At 41.7% G+C, this 17,693-nt stretch overlaps 2 protein-coding genes across 3 annotated transcripts; one reads left to right on the top strand and one right to left on the bottom strand.

Annotated features, from left to right (window-relative positions):
• Positions 1-469: 469 nt before the first annotated feature.
• mtmr2 (myotubularin related protein 2) lies at positions 470-5,255 on the bottom strand. 2 transcript variants are annotated; one of them, XM_003971122.3, is made up of 15 exons: positions 5,013-5,255; positions 4,220-4,322; positions 4,115-4,138; positions 3,941-4,007; positions 3,765-3,859; positions 3,550-3,654; positions 3,284-3,388; positions 3,126-3,209; positions 2,894-3,043; positions 2,627-2,815; positions 2,361-2,546; positions 1,991-2,290; positions 1,794-1,907; positions 1,463-1,639; positions 470-1,375 (listed from the first exon to the last, which is right to left on the bottom strand). In XM_003971122.3, the coding sequence occupies exons 1-15, from the start codon at positions 5,090-5,092 to the stop codon at positions 1,211-1,213; spliced, it is 1,944 nt and encodes a 647-aa protein (XP_003971171.1). In that variant the 5' UTR covers positions 5,093-5,255; the 3' UTR covers positions 470-1,210. The 2 variants fall into 2 exon arrangements, with proteins under 2 accessions (XP_003971171.1, XP_011609815.1); XM_011611513.2 differs by having other exon boundaries at positions 3,941-4,004.
• Positions 5,256-9,569: 4,314 nt separating this feature from the next.
• cwc15 (CWC15 spliceosome associated protein homolog) lies at positions 9,570-11,040 on the top strand. Its single transcript, XM_029848943.1, is given in 10 exon segments — positions 9,570-9,705; positions 9,837-9,924; positions 9,926-9,950; positions 10,061-10,158; positions 10,235-10,302; positions 10,304-10,337; positions 10,441-10,586; positions 10,662-10,677; positions 10,679-10,721; positions 10,724-11,040. Coding segments are annotated over 10 exon segments (762 nt in total). The 5' UTR covers positions 9,570-9,574; the 3' UTR covers positions 10,837-11,040.
• Positions 11,041-17,693: the final 6,653 nt, after the last annotated feature.

The following is a 17,693-nucleotide window of genomic DNA, read 5'->3' as shown; positions in this document are numbered from 1 at the left end:
TAATTATCACAATATTTATAAAAACGTGTATACAGTGTGTGTGGGGGTGATTAATGACAGTGTGCCTAAATTGTGCATAACTCTTTAACTAATTGGTCTGACATGATTTAACCGTTGCCGGTAGTTTGTCAATTTTCAAATCATTTATTCAGTATAGAAGCTGTGTACATGCATCAGGCATTATTTTGAACTGAAGCCGAATATTACATGCGACAACGGAGCGGCTTGAGAAGACTACGCCAGTACTTCGTCAACTGGACGTCATTCAGTTCACATTGACACGTTCCTTTTATTAATTTAGTTACTCATAATTAAAAGGCACTTTCCCCCCCCCAACATATACTTGCAGCGCTTTATTCATATTCCCCGATATCATGGTTTTGTGATAATGTAAAACAGTTTTAAAGTTTCAGTGTTTAGATGAAAGTGAGGGTTGATTTGAGAAAGAAAGGCTAATTAACAGAAAAGCTTATTTCAGGGCAGCTTCATTCAGGGAAAAGCAAAACATTCTGATGCCTATAAAGTCAACAACGGTTGGCCCCAACGATCTGTCAGACCAGTTTACACACACACTGAAGAAACGATCAAATTACTCTGGAAAATGTCCAATTAAAATGAGATGAAACTACAAAGTGTTTGTAATCCATAAATACATGCTTAGACTATACGAAAAATAAATAATGTTAATCGTTTAGAAAAATTAAACTCACAAAAATCAACAGTCTTGATTGATTGAATGCCATCCATGAGTTTACATATTTAAGTTTAAAAAAAACAAACAAGTTAGTTAATCCAAAGTAAAATGTCTGACATGTATAAATGCACTCTCTGGCTTTTTTTTTTTTTTCTTAATTTTCTACTTAGATGCTAATATAACAGCCCTTAAGCTACATTTCTGATTAGTAGTAGTTTGTGCTCATGTTTTGCAGCAATAGATTTCACAACTATGTTGTTATTGCTTTTTAATGTCTACTGCATATGAAGTGCAACAGAAGGTAATTCCATATGCTAAATAAAACACTACACCGGTTACATATCCCTGGAGCACAATATGGCTGCAGTAAAGCTGCGTGACACTCACCATTCTTTGCTACAGGATCTGTGAGAGGTGTAAATACAGTCAACAAGGATTAGTGCATCAATGTGCTCAGTCACCAAAGTGGTGACGCAGCTCTACGTCGCTTCTGGGGCCTGTGGAGTCGGGGTGCTTTCAAACGAAGGTCTGCACTGGAGTGATGGAGCGTGTGGGGGAGCCGGCCCGTTCCGAAGACGATGAGGCTGAGCGGTTGGTGACTTCTCGCTGTAACTCATCCACTCTTTTCTGGAGCTCGGCACGTTTTGCCAGCAAATCCTTGTGACGCTGGTGAACAGGCTCCTGGAGAGGGACGGGGGAAAAATATCATGGCACGTCTGAACATTTTGTTTTAAACACCCAAGTCAGAAGAGAGGAGCTGCAGCGCACCTGTGGTCTCATACGAGGGTTCCAGCGGATGTAGTAGCCGACCCAGAGCTCCAGGTGACGTAAGCTGACAGCAGGGAACAGCACATGGTTGGAATAGTTCACATACAAAGGATTGGTGAACTCCTCCAGCTGACTGTTAATGTAAGACCACAATGACACGGTCCTCTTCGGGATCTCCTGTCAAAAAGGTGAAGCGGTTAACATGAACGTAAGCCAAAACCACATTATTTAATATTATCAGAATCTCAGGACACCATCTAAACTGAATCATCTAAAGTGAATCAAATAATCCCCTGGAAAATTGGTCAAACGGTGCTACCGATAAACTTACTTCCTTCATTCTCTGTTGCTCACAATTGCACAGGAATGTCCCAAACAGGCAGCTGTACAGGTGATCCAGGATGGTGACCAGGAAGTATTCGTTAAACTCAAACGCAGAGGGAAACTTTGTAAAAAGCAAATACAAAGGCTACTTTAGAATCCTTAAATGTGAAGAAATCTGAATGCAAGAAATCTTATGCTTCTTACCTGTCTAGTCAACTGCCAAACGCAGTCAACAAACTGGATAAAGACGGGTGAGCGGTCAGCATCTGTGTGGTTCTTATCACCATGTCCGATACGCAGCTGGAAGCGGTGACCAAAGCTCAGCCACTCTTTCTCGAGCAGAACCTCAAAACCACGAATGGTGCGGTAATAGCCGTCCAGCATGAGCATGGACAAGGAGGTGAGCTGGCTCGTCCGGTCCCAGCCATCACTGCAGTGCACCACCACCGAGGTCTTCCCAGACTCCACCTTGTCTGCGATCCGCAGCGCTCCTGCGAGAATCAGCTACAAAGAAAGAAAAACGATAATCTGATCCAGGGATCTGTCAACTGCAGAGAACCATTATTGAGCCCACCTTGATGTGCTCAAGCCAGTGAGTGGACTCCAGATTGGAGAGCCAGTGGGAATCCTCAATGTTGGGATAGACCACGTCCTTTAACTTGCGGAGTGACTCTCTCATCACGTGGATGTTGTGAATGTCCAAGAAAAACAGCTCAGCGTTCTGATACGCATCTTCACTTTCGTAACCACCCCCTTTCATCTGAGGATAACAGTCAACGCACAAGACAAGATTAGCATAGAAATGCTATTAGGACTGTGTTGAACCTGAAACTCTCTGACCTTATTGGCGGCAGCATTGACACTGGGCCTTGCATCGAAAATGAAGAGCTTATGGGACTGAGCATTAGCATCCATGATTGCCTGGAGGAACTTCTCATCCTCTTTGCTCCGTTTCCCATTGACCCCAACCATGGGCTGACTGGAGCGCGTCACCGTCGCCTGGCTCTCTGGGTGGATCCACGACAGCACCTGTAATGTAAAGTGCAGCCCAATTTCAGCACCGGTGCTCCATCACAGGAGGATACCGGATTTGTGCTACAGACTCACGGGTATCCTTCCTTTGGCACGGAAGGCAGCCACCCTCTTCAGTTCTTCGTCTGGTATGTTGACAGGTACCACTAAAGTTGACGGGTAGGTGTCACAAAGATCGTAGTGGTCGTTTACCTTCGTTATCCTCCAGCTTTCATTGGGTATACCCTTTAAAACACAGGAAAGGAGAGCATTTAAAAAAAAAAGAAAAGCCATCGCTATGCCAACCAGTCACATCCCTTTGGCAGACCTGTCTTTTGTACTCCGAGACAGCATCGTACACCTTCCATCCATTTTCAGGAAAGACTTGTCCGTAATCAAAGGCAAAGATTTGCTGCACAGAACATGACAGACAGGTCCGTGATTATAGACTATGACTTAGGGACAGTGGGACTGATGAGAACTCACCAGGCCATTGGAAACAGGAAAGGCAAATTTCATCAGCACTTCAAAAATGGACTTCCTGAGAGTGTCCTCTATTTGTTTGTGTGCAAATTGGAGGTGACGCATATCCTGCACAGAAGCAGAGCAGGTCATGGTCAGTGATATGTAGACTCTTGGATAATGCTATGCTAATATTCTTGTTCTATTTTTAATAACTTTACATTTACCATTTTAATAAAAATCTGATTTTGCCAATAAAAAGTGCATGCTTGCTACCATATACTGATTACCTTGCAAACCAGTAAATACGACACGTCGCCACGACTTGAAGCACCACCTACTTTCTCCACACGACTCAATACTCCAAGGGGCAGGTCTAATACAAAGGTGGGATCCTGGACAGCACAGGAGACCACAATTAAATACTAGATATTAAATTGATTTTTAAAAAGGGCAAGCAAAAGAATATATTTTTTTAAACTTGAATGTAATCCTTGTAACATACCCTGTCCATACATTTGAAGAAAAGTCTATAGTTGGTGACTGTGACCGTTCCCCTAAGTGCTCCAATAAAAGGACAGAAGTAGGTGATATCCAGGGCTAACACAAATAAAAAGATAAATGAAGGTTAACATGAATGTGTTCTTCCACCACAGCTGTGATTACAGCAAGAGAACCTACCTAGGTTTTGCACAGTTTCATTTGGAAGTAACTGCGGTTCCTCTTTGTCAGAATCTCTTAACACCTTCTGGACACATTATATACACTTGATAAGTAAATATGGGACAATCTTTTGAGTCCAAACCACAAAAAGATTCTTATTTAAGCTGTAAAAGCACATATATCTGCACATACCTTATTGACAGCCTTGGGCTTCACCTGAGTGGTGCAGGAAAGAAGATTTACAGTTCTTATTAACAAGATAATAGCAGAAATGCTGTGGTCTACATGCAGACTGACCCTGAGCTCCGGGGAGAGATCTGTAGAGGTGGACGCAGAGTCCGAGGACATGGCTGAGGGTGGCTTAGCTGGGCCAGATCGGTCGGAACGAGAAGTGGAAGTGCTGACGAGGGACAAAATATCAGAGGAAATCCTTCTTTTGGAACTAACTAGGCACTCGTGCACTCATCAAACATCTGCATACCACCTGAGAATCTCTACAGTAGATTTCATTGAATTCAAGATTAACTCATTTTCAAAATGATTCTTTGTCTCCAAAAATATAAACATGCAGCTTTTGACATTCCCTTCATCAACCCCCACCCCGATAATATTAGAATATAAAAGAACCTTTTTATCTGGCATTTTGTGGACACCAAAGAAATATAAGTATCTAAATCCGTTTTCAAAGGACCTGATAATCGGGTTGGAAATTATTACCATGATGCAAATTTTTTGATCAAAACTTTTAAAAAAAATCGATTTAGCAATAATAGTTTGGATGCAATGTTTCCACAGTAACCTGAGAACGATCTGTTTTATCGTTTCAATAGTTAGAAATAGTTAAATAATGTACACTCTGGGTTAAAGCAACACAGCCGCTAATTAAAACAAACGATGCCATTATTCGTCGTCACAACCGTAACCACTCCCGTAAATGCACCTTGAGTACGATCACTAGTTATTCCTCCTCAACTGTAAGTTGAACACGTGTTTGGTGCTATGTGGTCACCAGAGAGTTGGGGTTTAAACAGCACATTTGTGGTTAGTTTGAAAATGTTTCGCTAACTCAGGAAGGTTGGTGCTGAACTACCTGGACAATGAATCAACACTTGGCTGTCGGGAAGAGAACCGTTTGGAGCCCAAACTATCGACACTCCCGCTCTTCTCCATGGTGTCCTAGTGTGCGTGCTTGGATTTAGACCGTTGTATCCTCCGAATAACTGTTAAATCCTCCCACGGGCTCCACTAAATCCCCACATACGAAAGGAAGCTTCCATTTTTCCCAGAAGCCGTCCCGTCCAATTTCAGGACCGCAGTTCAAGGACCGTCTGTGTTTGGGTTTTTTTTTTAGCAACAGCGCCACCTTGCGACTCGGAAGACAGTCCGCACCTTCCAGATACTTTGGATCAGGATACTTCTGGAACGTATTTCTTTTTCTTTTTTTTTATTTTATAACCAGATAGAAACAACAATGGCTCCAACAAATCTTAAATAATTACAATCAGCTATACACATATATGCAGTAGGTCTTCATATATAGTTAAACCCAGAGGGAAATGGAGAGATGCAAGAAGAAGTAGACATATTAATTTTTGATTTTTAACCCTCCAATATCCAACAGCAAATTTTCAAGCAGCTAACAGCCCCATGCCAAATGGTTTTTCTTTGGATTGGATTAGTTTCCGGATGTACTTTCTCCTGCGAGGTCATCAGCCTGTCCGGGAACTTACGGGAGCTGTTCTGTCTTTCGTAAAAGAACTTTCTTTTATTGTGTTGTGTGTGCAAAATCGTCTCCAGGCGTGCTTTGACCCTTGATCTTAAAAAACCAAAGGGGAATGGGCAAAGGGGCTTTCATCACAAAGCTTCAACAATAACGCTACTTAAGACCAATCTCTCAGAGTTTCTTGATTCTCTACCCACAATCATAGTCCATAATCTTTCATTCAACCAGCAATCCTTCCATCGAGGCTCACCATCAAACAGAGGAAAAGGAAAAGAAAGGAATCTGTGAATACAGCCAATACAGAAGACACTGGCTTCAGGTAGAGTTCAGCTGCTTTGATCACAAAGCCCATACACTATTACCTGTATCCTGTTTTCACTCTGTACCATGTACTTCCAATATCAACAGTAACATTTCTTTTGCATCAGTTTCCTTCCCCGCCTCAAAGTTGTGAATAGATACCTAAAAAATCCATTGGGTTAATGCCTTCGGACCAGGAGTGCAACCTGTTAACCAGACGAAACCAGACCTCTCCAAGCAAATTTCTATAATCTGCTCCCTCAACCGGAAATCCAATCGAGGATTATCATTGAACACACGGAGCCAAAACGAGTCCGTGATTCAGGAAAACATGGGCGACATAAGCCTGAGGTAGATTATAACTCTGAATATTAATTTGCCATCAGTAATGGGATGTAATAATTCCATGTGAGCACCATTGTTAGGAGTAATGCTAACCATTAGTGCAGAATAGCCAAAATCTAAATCCAAAACTGGGTTTACTACTGAATTCTGGTACTAAAGTCAAAAGTCATGGTCCCAAACATCTATTTATGCTGTTCTATTTGAAGAGTTTTTATGGCTGAAGAAGCTTTACATATATTGAGAACTGTATTGCATTTATGTTCATGGGTCAGTACGGTATTACTTTGTGTTACGTCCATCTCAGATGTAAATAACCTAGTGATGAGGCTGATTACAAAAGTAATAATGACAAACTGTAGCTTTACAACTGAAATACAAGAGTCTACTCATGTATTTACCCTTTTAGTGTCTCCGATGAACCTTTTGAGAGCGCAGAGGAGGATAAAGTGGAAGTGGTCATTGAAGAACCCCCCGTCAATACAGCTCCGAGATCCCGGATCAGCTATGAAGCTGTCAGGACTTCAAGTTGGATTATTGGTGCGATTTTAATTTTTCTTTTTCTTGGGCACCGGTGGTTTCAAAATCCATATACAATCAGTAGCAGAGACTTGGCCCTCCTCCTCCAACTCCTGGAAAATTACCAACATCAAGTATTCTTTGAGTCTACGGCGGGCTTCATTTGGCATTTTTGCAACCGGACCACCTTTGAGTGCGCATGGTGCCCTCCTGACTGGATCATGCATGACTCACGGTGCTACTTCATGGCCAATGACACTCGAACGTGGGAAAGTGCCAAGGAGGAATGCAAGCAATATGAAGGTTACTTGCCAATTGTTTTAACTGCAGAAGATCAGGTGGTTTTGTCCAAAATGGCCACTGAGATTGGGAAGGGGAACAACACAGGAGTATGGATCGGTCTGAGGTACGAGACCATGGAGGGCAGCTTTAGCTGGGTCACTGGAGAGAAGTTGACATCAAATGACTCTTTCTGGCAGCCAGGGAAAGCAAACATTACGACAACCTATGACATGAGTAGAGGGGGACAGGAGTGCGTGGCCATTGTTCCTTCCAAAAATGACACAGAGGAGGACTGGTACTATAATTGGGATAACGTCGTTTGTGACAGTGAACAGCACGTTATCTGTGAGAATCAAGATTTTCTCTCAAGGTGGAACACATTCAACGAAGACTGACACAATCTATAATATAAAAACCTGATGCTGAGTCCAGAACAACATCTTTATGAAAATCATCCTCACAAATGGAAGTATTTATTCACTTCCTGGATTCTTCCAGCTGTTCTCCCAAGTTCAAACCCACACCTACAGAGCCAACACAGGTCGACCCCCCCGCCCCTTAAAGACTGTAGTTGCTTCAATGAAGGAAACGCAAAGCATGTTCACACACAAGCAAAATTCCTAAAAGGATGTGTGCACAGTGGTGTGCACAGATATTTCTGGGGCAAGTGTTCAGTGAATAATAGAGGCATAGGCATGTGGAGCCACTGGCTGCCTCATAACAGTGTAAAATTTATATTAAAAAACAAAAACAAAAAACGTTTTAATAAAATGACTTTGGTGTTCAAAGTGATAATGGCACAAATCAATCAGACTGTTGTTTTATTTCTCTGGAATATACGTGGCAATTTTCTCTCTTTACACTGCATCAAAACATACTGTGTGTTTAATCAAGCTAAATTCACCATTTTGACTTTGGCATCTTGCTAGAATTTGGTCCTTTGACCTAATTTACACACAAAAAAGAAAATCGAATAACTGGCACGAACATGTCCACCTCAACTTAATACGGTCTTCTTTCTTCAGAATCTTCCTCTTTGAGTAAGCTTATAGCACAGTAATTCTGTACTTCCAGTTACTGTGGTAGTTGCACTAATTATAATATTTAGAGGGTCAGGGTCGTCTAATTAGATTAACATCTTAGTTATGCTGCTATAGTTTGCCGGCGACAGGAACATGATCGCCTGACAGGTTTCTGTACCCTGCTGGTTTATGGCTGCCTCCTCCTCCTCTAACAGGGCAGGTAAATGGCTCTGTCCAGCCTGTGACCAATTTCCTGTTAAAATAAAAAAGTTTAAACCTCAGGGTCTAGAGATCACCACATATTAAAATGATGCACCGGTTCAGAAAATGAAGATGAAAGCTATGAATAACATAAATAAATCTTTGCCATATTAGAAATTGACTTCACACACAGAACACACAAAGGATTTACACACACTCACTGTACCCCTTTTTTTCCCCAATTATTATTAACAAAATTTCCCTCGTTATAAATTGACCCTCAAGGCAAATGAAGTAAAACAAAATAGATTTAACATAAAATCTGGACAGAAAAAAAACAGAGAGAATTAAAACCTGACGAGGAGATGCCTGTGTGGGAGAGAGCTGGGCTGAGGATGTGGTATTATTAGTAGTGCTAGTAGTAGTTGCACTAATAGTAGTACTAATATCAGTCAATAGTTCTTACATGAATCCCTGTGTTTCAAAATTGTTTGGAATACTTAGAATTCCAAGAGACTGTATCAACAAGACGTGGGTTGAAGAAGGCACACACACACCACACACACACACACACGCACACCACACACACACACACACACACACACACACACACACACACACACACACACACACACACACACGCACAGATTTGATTATCTAAATATTACGCTGTACGCATTGCAGCTCTCATCATCGACCGCCAGGTGGCGGTAAAGGTTCCTACCTTTAAAGAAACGTGAAGAAGAACTCGGGCTTTAGGGGGGGTTGAATTTGTCACACGGAGTTAGTAGCTTTGTAAGTGTAATATCTTTGTTTTCTTGAAACCAGTTACAAATCCGTTCTATATCGTTTGAATATGTATTATATAATGTCGCGAAATAGCATGTGTTAGTATACTGTTTAGCATACAGTCAGTCCAGTAGCGTTTCTGACCAGGTTAGGATGGTAGCCGTTTATTAGCATGGCCGGCTAGCAAGCTCAGTTGTGTTTTTTCCTGAACAAGTGGGAAGAAACGTATTAATACTAACGTTGTCGGCTTCGCTAATCAACTGTTATCAAAACAGTATTAACATTAATAGGAAACGTTCTACATACTGTAGTTACGAGATTTAATCGTCCATATTGCTGATTGGACAATCACCAACGCTAATATCTTGGTTTTCTGTGTTTTGCATCCATAGTTTTGGTTTGTGTTGTAAGCATTGTATTTGTATTCTCTGTAATCGTTAAAAACATTTTTAAATTGCCGTAGATCCATCCAGAATGACTACAGCTGCAAGACCAACGTTTGAGCCAGCGAGAGGAGGAAGGGGTAAGGAGAAGGGGATTTGAAGTGCCCTGTCTAAGCAGTATTCCAGTCGAGATCTCCCGGGACACACCAAGATTAAGTACAGGTAAACAGTTAGGTTGTTAATTGTTGGCTGGCACCGAACTCTTGGGCCACTGTGATCCTCTTCCATCCTTTCATTCACAATACACATAAGTGTGTGTATCATTATGTCTGTTATTATGTTCCTGACCTTAGGCAACCTACACAGGATGCCCCCGAAGAGGTGCGTGCCCGTGACTTCCGTAGGGAGCTGGAGGAGCGCGAACGTGCAGCGGCCCGGGAAAAAAACACGAGAGAGGGGACCAAGAGGTTGGCGCTCTTGTTTTAACATGTTTCATTCTTGCATGACGTTTGTTCCGGTTTCATTTGTCTTAATTTAAGTACCCACCACAAGCACTTGTTTAATTCTGACTTTCCAGAGCATACCACATCATCATCATCCTCATCTTCTTCAAAGAGGCCCAGGCTTGATCAGATCCCAGCTGTCAACCTGGATGCTGATGACCCTCTCACTGATGTAAGTGTAAAAAAACCACTGTGTTCTGTGAGTCTTGATTGAATTCTCACTTGATGGTGGGTTTTTGTATTTACAGGAAGATGAAGATGAGGATTCTGGGGAGGAAAGTGAAGATGATGCAGCTCTTGTGGCAGAATTGGAAAGATAAAAAAGAGAGAGAGGAGGAGAGAGAGCGCAAAGTAAAGAAGCATTTCAGAGCGTCGCGGTTTCACTGGCTGTCTGACAGCAAAGCAAGGAAATGAGAACTTAAGTGGTGACATTTCTGGGTCCCCCCCCATCTAGGAACGGGAACAAAAGGCAGAGGAGGAGAGGATTCGCATGGAGAACATCTTGAGTGGCAACCCATTAATTAATTTGGCGGGCCAACAGCAGCAGCAGCAGCAGCAGCAACAGGCCCAGACTCAGACTACATTCAAAGTCAAGAGAAGGTAAAGCAAAAACATGTTGTATTTGAAGACTGTTGATTCCTTTCAGCAAATTAACACTTTGGTTTATGTTTCAAGGTGGGATCACGATGTTTTTGTTCAAGAATTGTGCCAAAGGAGTAGACGAGGCACGGAAAGAGAACGCTTTGTGAATGACACGCTGCGCTCTGAGTTCCACAAGAAATTTATGGAGAAATATGTAAATAAAGGACTCTGTAAACCTTTTTATTTCATTGTTTTAGCTTTCTCTTAAGCTCCTTAATGTTGTTGCTGCCCTAGGAAGCGTAGAAGGCATTCAGCTGTACTCTCCTTTAAATGGATTTGGTTTCTGTGTGCTCATCAGTTCCCATTGATATTGTATAGAAATGATTGAAACATGTTCTTTGAATAAAGCTTCCAAAAAGTTTATTTTTACTTAAGCTTTGATGCTTAAATTGGTCGAATGGTTTCATTAAAAATGACAAATGTGTTAAGGAATAAACATGCACTCCCCCCCCCAAACTATATTATTTCCTTTTAATACAAATGTGCAGCTATTCCTTTCCTATCCACTGCTGGTAAAGGACAGAAATGCTCCTGCCATTCAGCAGCAGTTGGACCTTTAGTCCATGTGTAATGCTTCAAACAAAACATTCAAAATTTGAAATCAAATTTTAAGGAACCTATGATATGATTTTGACACATTAATGGACCTGTTTCTGTTTAGGAACTTCTTGTAGTTCATGACCCCGATTCTGGGAATGACTTCAGGGAATAATTGATAGTTTTATGTATTTTTTAAGATGGAACATGTACAACAACGCAAGTAATTTCTTCAACAAACTATTTCTTTTCCCTGCCAACCTCAGCCCAGCACACGCAGACACCATCTTAAGAGATTCCCTTAAAGTATCTTCTACCATCCACTACTAACAGGAAGTGGGATCACAAATGAGGTGGGGTTTTCAAATGACCGGCAGACAAGCACCTGCGTCCATGTGAACAGGAGAAGACGGCACAGTTCAAAAATCATCCTCTTTTCCTCGAAGCAACACGTGCACGACTGTGTCGACCCAGAAGCCCTTAGGTTGAAGAACGGCGTTTTATTTATTCTCCGACGCAATTAAATCACCTTGATGATTTTTTTTTACACACGAGATTAAGGAGATATAGTTTAGATAAAAAAGCCTCTCATTGAAGATTTAACACATTTTTTGAGAAATTGGACATTATAAGGCACAAAATAAGGAACCTGCTCCATCCTCCGTTTATGGTGTTAAAAACTCTTGTGTGCTGAGTTCATGGTGTTTTCACAGCTCTGTCAATCACACACTTGACATAACATATACTGTGTATCATACAGTATGAGTGTAAGTTCAGGACCTGATTAAAATGGCTACATTTTATGAACAGTTCTGCTTCAAACATGGTGTAGGTTAAATTACGGTTTTTACAGAGTGTAAGAAGAAACCAAGTGGGGTTGAAATGATGTGGCAACAGCCACGATGGTTCAGTTGAGGCAGGACCCCTCTAATCTGTGCTCACGTGCTTGAAGGAGACAGAAACTTCAGTCGCTGAAACTGCTTCTTTTATTACAAAATGTTAGCATGATGTTATCCTCCAACCCGATGGATGGCACCATATGCTATTAAAAACATTACATTTGTGACCACAATAACATGTTTAAAATCTTGTTCTGTGATTAAAAATCAAACATTAAATACACAAAACGCAATGTAACGAACATTGAAAACCTTTCAAAGTCTCTACGTAACTCCAGCATCAAGTGGCTTTTTTTACTATAAAGTCTTAATACTATAAACAATTATTAATACTTTCTGCTTTGTCGCTTCATGCACACTGTATACAGGAAACAAATGATGACTGAGGTGTTTGCTATCCAATCAATGACAGTGAGAGATATTCCTTAATGTTACATGTTTTAATACACATTTCCAAAAGTAAATATTTGAATGTGTTTTAACCTCACATAGCTTTATTTGAGCAAACAATAATTGACACTAAATTAGAGTTAAGGTGCCAACTCTCCAAAAAGAGTTCTATTAACACATTTTCCATGAACCCGTATATAAAATCAACACTGACAGTGTGAATCGGGGTGCTGATTTTGCTGTGAATGGTCCAATCATGGCTTGAATCCCTCTATCCTTTAGGGGCTTTTTTGTGTGTGTGTGACCTTGGTTTCCTTCATTGAAGCAAGTAGTATCCAGAAAGTGGAAGACAAAAATCCACCTGTATTTGCTCCATATGTGTTGGTTTACCACTTGGAGTGAATCTGGTGGCCAGAGAATCCAGGGATGGATGAAAAAGTTCCTTTTGTGCCGAGACCAAGTAGAAGAGGCTGCTATGTCGCACTGGACTTTGCATTTGTTTTGTTGGTGGAGCTCTGTGATTGTGAAGCTGCTAAGTTTGTTACATCTAAAGAAAGATTTGGAATCTCACAGATGAAATGCCGTTTACCTCGGCAAATGATGTCGTCCCATGAATAATACCAGTCATCCTTTTTGTATGCTCTTGTAGGGACAATGGCCACACAGTCCCTGTCCCTCCCCCAGCTGTCATACCAGGGTATCATATTGTTGGGGTTCCCCACTTTCCAGAACGAGGCTTTTGCTGTCAATGGCGTTCCATCGACCCAGGTAAAGGTGCCTTCCATTTGCATATCATTCAAACCGACCCATACTCCATTAACGCCGTACTCCTCGTCAAGCTTATTGGTAATATTGGTCAACAGTATCTGATCTGCCGCATTTAAAACAATTGGCAGATGACCTCGGTATCGCCTTTTGCATACCTCCTGAGCATTTACAAATGTTCTAGTCTCAAGGAGCGCTAAGTAGCACCGTGAGTCGTGGTCGATCCAGCCAGGCGGGCACCATGAGCAATCTAAGGTGGTCCTGTTGCAGAATCTCCAAAGTCCTGTTGAATTGAAGCCTAATTGATAGCGCTCTTTTTCCATCATAATGGCGGCTTGATCTTTAGCGCTAAATATACTCCAAGTTCGAGTCCCACCGGGCCAATATTAAAGCTAAAATTATAATCATGCCAAAAATCCAACTTGAAGTCCAGATGATTTCATAGCTGATCTGGAATCTTGGACCTGTGTGATGGGGGGCCCTTCTACGGCAGCCTGGACTTCATCCTCCCCGGTGCTCTCAAAGTTTTCATCCGAGAACGCTAAAAAAGGTTGAAACATAAGTAGACAAAAGGGTAAATCCTGCATTCCAGCTGTCAAGCTACAGTTTATGTCAACACTTAATGATCAGACTCTCACAACTACAACCAGTTTATTTTTTAGCCGTTTCATACAGTTCTAAGATGAATGTAACTGAGCTAGCTCTCAATAAATGTAAAGCTACTTCAGCAATAAAAGAGCATAAATAGATGTTTGGGACCATGACAAAAATGGTCTCATTCATGAAACGATCGTAAATTGACCAGCCCCAGTAATGAGCGATTTGCTTAAATCCCCGCCCACGAATGGTAATGAGCACCATAAAAGGAGGTGTAGCGCAACACATCCGGTTTACCTGTCAGTCACGGCTCAAGCAAAACGAGAGAACGAAAGGACAGGCTTTTCTGAAGCAGATATAACGATTATTCTGAGTAAAGCTGAGCTAAAGCAGATTTTGACAATGATAACACATGCATCATGTGATTGTCATCAATTAGCGTGGTGTGACGGGGACATTCACATCAGAAGGAGTCACCAGACGCAGTTAATGTGGTCTCTGTGGTCCCAGAACCATGCCCTACGTAAAAAGAAAGTGATTTGATATTTAAAAAAAAACAAAACCCATCTGCCACAGGAGGAAGAGGCTCACTGTCCGAATTGTCAAATACAGGCAGGAATTATTGGGGGAGAGCTTTGTCAGGAATCACCCCTAACTGAGACAGATGGTAAGGTAATACATGTTGTCACAATTGTCTACATTCTGAAAAATCACACATACCTTAGTGATCAATTTAGTCTAGGTCGTATAGTCCCAAATAATTTGGGTCCGATTGCCAATTAATTTAACGAACAAGTGTTTTATATTTCTAATGGTTTGTCGTGTTTAGGATATTCCTATATCACGTTTTTCAATTATTATTATTATTTACATGGTGCAATATGAATTGAAATTGTAATTTACAATAGTGACAAGCATGATTTGTGTTCGTACATTCAAACATGCGCTTCGCACCGATCGAAAGCACGTGTAGAGTTTTTCAGTAGCTACGAACAGATCTGAGCTACTAAAGTGTTGGTGAATGCGAGATTCACGTAAATTTACGTCTAAGAACAGACACACATTCGCTCTCTCACGTTTCATGAATGAGAACCTCCGACTTTAGTAGCCATTCAGTAGTCAACCTAGTTCAGGAGTGATCTCTTTGCTAATCGTTGCTAATGGTTAGCATTACTCCTAACTGGTGGTCATATGGAAGTATTACATCCAATTACTGGTAAATTAATTTTAAGAGTTAAAATCTACCTCGGGCCTGTGCCTCCCGTGTCCTCTTCCATCAGAAACTCCTTCTTTTGGTCCTAAAGTGAAATTTTCTCTGGAAGAGAAATAGTTTGTTTGGTTTTTTTAAATGATGCCCCTACAGGTCTCATTATGGAATGACATGTAAATTTAATTGGGGAAAGAAAAGGTCTTTTAAAAAAAAAATTACAAAGTGGTTGAAAATCGGCATCAGAGAGCAGCTGTTCTGCTCCAGTTACAAGTTTGAGCAACAGAGACTTGCAGCAGGTGCTTCACCGCCTGGATAACTGGACATATCACGTTTATTGAGGTATTTTCCCCCTTACTCTAGAGATTTAATCTGTTGTAGTACAACATGCACCGGACTTTGATCTTCAAAGCTCTTTTATTTTTGATGGCGGAAAAGCCCTATGATGTAATGTACGGCACTTAAAGCTTTTGCCATGAAAATGATTCATTAACCAGTTTAAGGAGTAGAAGTTCAACAAGCTATTTAAGGAGTGTGCTTTCCCTTCAGAAGCAGTGAATCTAAAAATAGGCTCCTATAATCTTTAATGTCTGAATGACTTCGGAGCTGCCATTACATTTCTTGACAATGGGAAATTTTAGAACACCCTCACCTTATTGATGTTGGCGATGCATTGTTCAGATCCATTGTATGTAGGGTTAGGTTAGCATTATGGGATGGGGTTAGGGTTAGGATCGGTAGGGGATGGGTTAAATAGGTAGGGGAGGGGTTAGGGGTTGGATTAGGGATGGGGAAGATTAGGATAGGGATAGGGGATGGGTATAGGTTAGGTTAGTGCTATGGGATAGGTTAGGATAGGGAAGGGTTAGGGGATGGGGATGAGTAGGTTAGGTATGGGTTGGGGGTGGGCCATTGAAGAAAGCCCAGTAATGAAATCCAGCATTGGACCTACAGGACCCTGACCTGATAAGTGTTGAGGGCACAACAGATGGTTGCATTTATGAGCATGCTTACAAACCAATATAAACCAAAACTTGATTTCATAGCAGCAAAAAAAGCAGATGTTGACCAAACCAAAAAAAAGTCGTAAAAGGGAAGACTCTAAAATTGGAACACAAGGAGAAAATGAATGTATGAATGGGGACAAGAGTTTTGTTAGAATTCATGACTGTCTGAGTCAGCAAATCCTGACTCCCAGAGAGACCCTGAAGGAGCACTACAGCTGTCACATAGAGCGATGAATCTCTGCTGAGCTTGGGTTAAATCGCAACATTTGACCAGTTTAGGGTGGTTTTAGGACAATTTTTCTTTGTCAAAACTGGGGCATGGGGGGGGGTTGTGAATTTCAAAAACATACAAACATGGGTGAAATTTGACGTGAGGGGGCGACGGGCTGCAGCTGAGGTACCCGTCTGCAGCACAGACCCAGGCAAGGTTTGAGGACACCTGCTACGCTCACAGAGAGACCAGAAAAGGTGAGAACGCAAACACAGCTGTCAAGCACGAAGGGTTTGTTGCGGTCGGTGAGAATTGCTTTTGGTTCTCTTGGTAAAATGGGTCTGACCTGGATGATCCGTGGTTCCCCATACCGTCGGTGAGCATCATCATCTGAGATTAGAACAGGTCAGAGTGTTAACAGAAGCTCTCAGGTGAAAATGGCGCGTCTGCCAGGAGGCTGTCAGCACATTGTTGAGCAAGACCGTGAGATAACTGCAAAGAGGAGCGGGTCTTCGTTTGAAAAGATTGTTACATCAGTCCGACGGGCAGCCGGTTTTATCTCTCATGAAATATAAATGGGCACATGGTGTGATTTTTCAGTGATAACATGTGTTTGGTTTTTTGTTGTTGCTTGTTTTGATGTTAGCTGATTTTCTTTGGGTGGAAGCTGTTAGAAATATGGCAAGTTGCTTTCAAAGCCTGACTATGACACCAGCCGAGCTGTTTAACCAATAGTGGCTGTGGCTCGAGCGTGTGTTGCAGATGTTGACAGAGACCAGGTGGTTTGAGATCACCCGGGTACGGGCGCTGACGCCAGCTGATCCAGAGGACCAGATCGGAAAACTAGACGGCAAGACGACCTGCGGCAGCCCACTGGCCAGACAGGCCTGACTAAAATCAGCCCTGATGCAATCGTCTAAACTGAAACTTGAGATTGTTCAAAGCTGTAACGTTTAACACGGGATGTTTTAAAAAATGGTGTCAAACATTGCTGTTATATTTGCTGGTTTGGCTGATGAAAAACTGCACATAGTTCCCACCTGTGTTTTAAAAAAAAAAAGGTTTTTTTTTTGTTTGTTTTTGAACATTTTTGCCTATCAGGGAGGATCAGGCTGCAGAGATCAGACCTGTCTCAGACCAGGTTCTCTCCACAGCGAAGGAGTTTGAGTGTCACTGGATAAAAATAATTAGATGTCAATTTTCAAATGCAAGTCACGGAGTTGAAATAGAAAGGGTTGTTTATCAACACGGAAGCAAATAAAATCCGAGAGCTCCAGAAGTGAAACGTGACTGACGTTTATTTGGAATCGCTGCACACTCTGACCAGCAGATGGCGCCATTTAGACCATTATTGAGCCGTTGTAATTGTCTCGGTGATTGATGGGCTGAGATGATCTAATCTATCGGTACGTCATTTTTTAGCTGCGTTTAGGTGATTTATCAGGCGATGAG

This window comes from Takifugu rubripes, chromosome 15 (genome assembly GCF_901000725.2).
Source record: "Takifugu rubripes chromosome 15, fTakRub1.2, whole genome shotgun sequence".
NCBI lineage: Eukaryota > Metazoa > Chordata > Actinopteri > Tetraodontiformes > Tetraodontidae > Takifugu > Takifugu rubripes.
Note: the sequence above shows the minus strand (reverse complement) of the source record. Positions and strands in the feature narration are given on the sequence as shown.

Bases quoted from the DNA above. Each gene is read 5' to 3' on its own strand.
- mtmr2 (XM_003971122.3), bottom strand. From the start codon at position 5,092: ATGGAGAAGAGCGGGAGTGTCGATAGTTTGGGCTCCAAACGGTTCTCT. The intron at 4,323-5,012 runs GTAGTTCAGCAC...GTCCCTCGTCAG, and splicing joins AGTGTTGATTCATTGTCCAG to CACTTCCACTTCTCGTTCCG. The intron at 2,816-2,893 runs GTGAGTCTGTAG...TTTACATTACAG, and splicing joins GTGCCAAAGGAAGGATACCC to GTGCTGTCGTGGATCCACCC.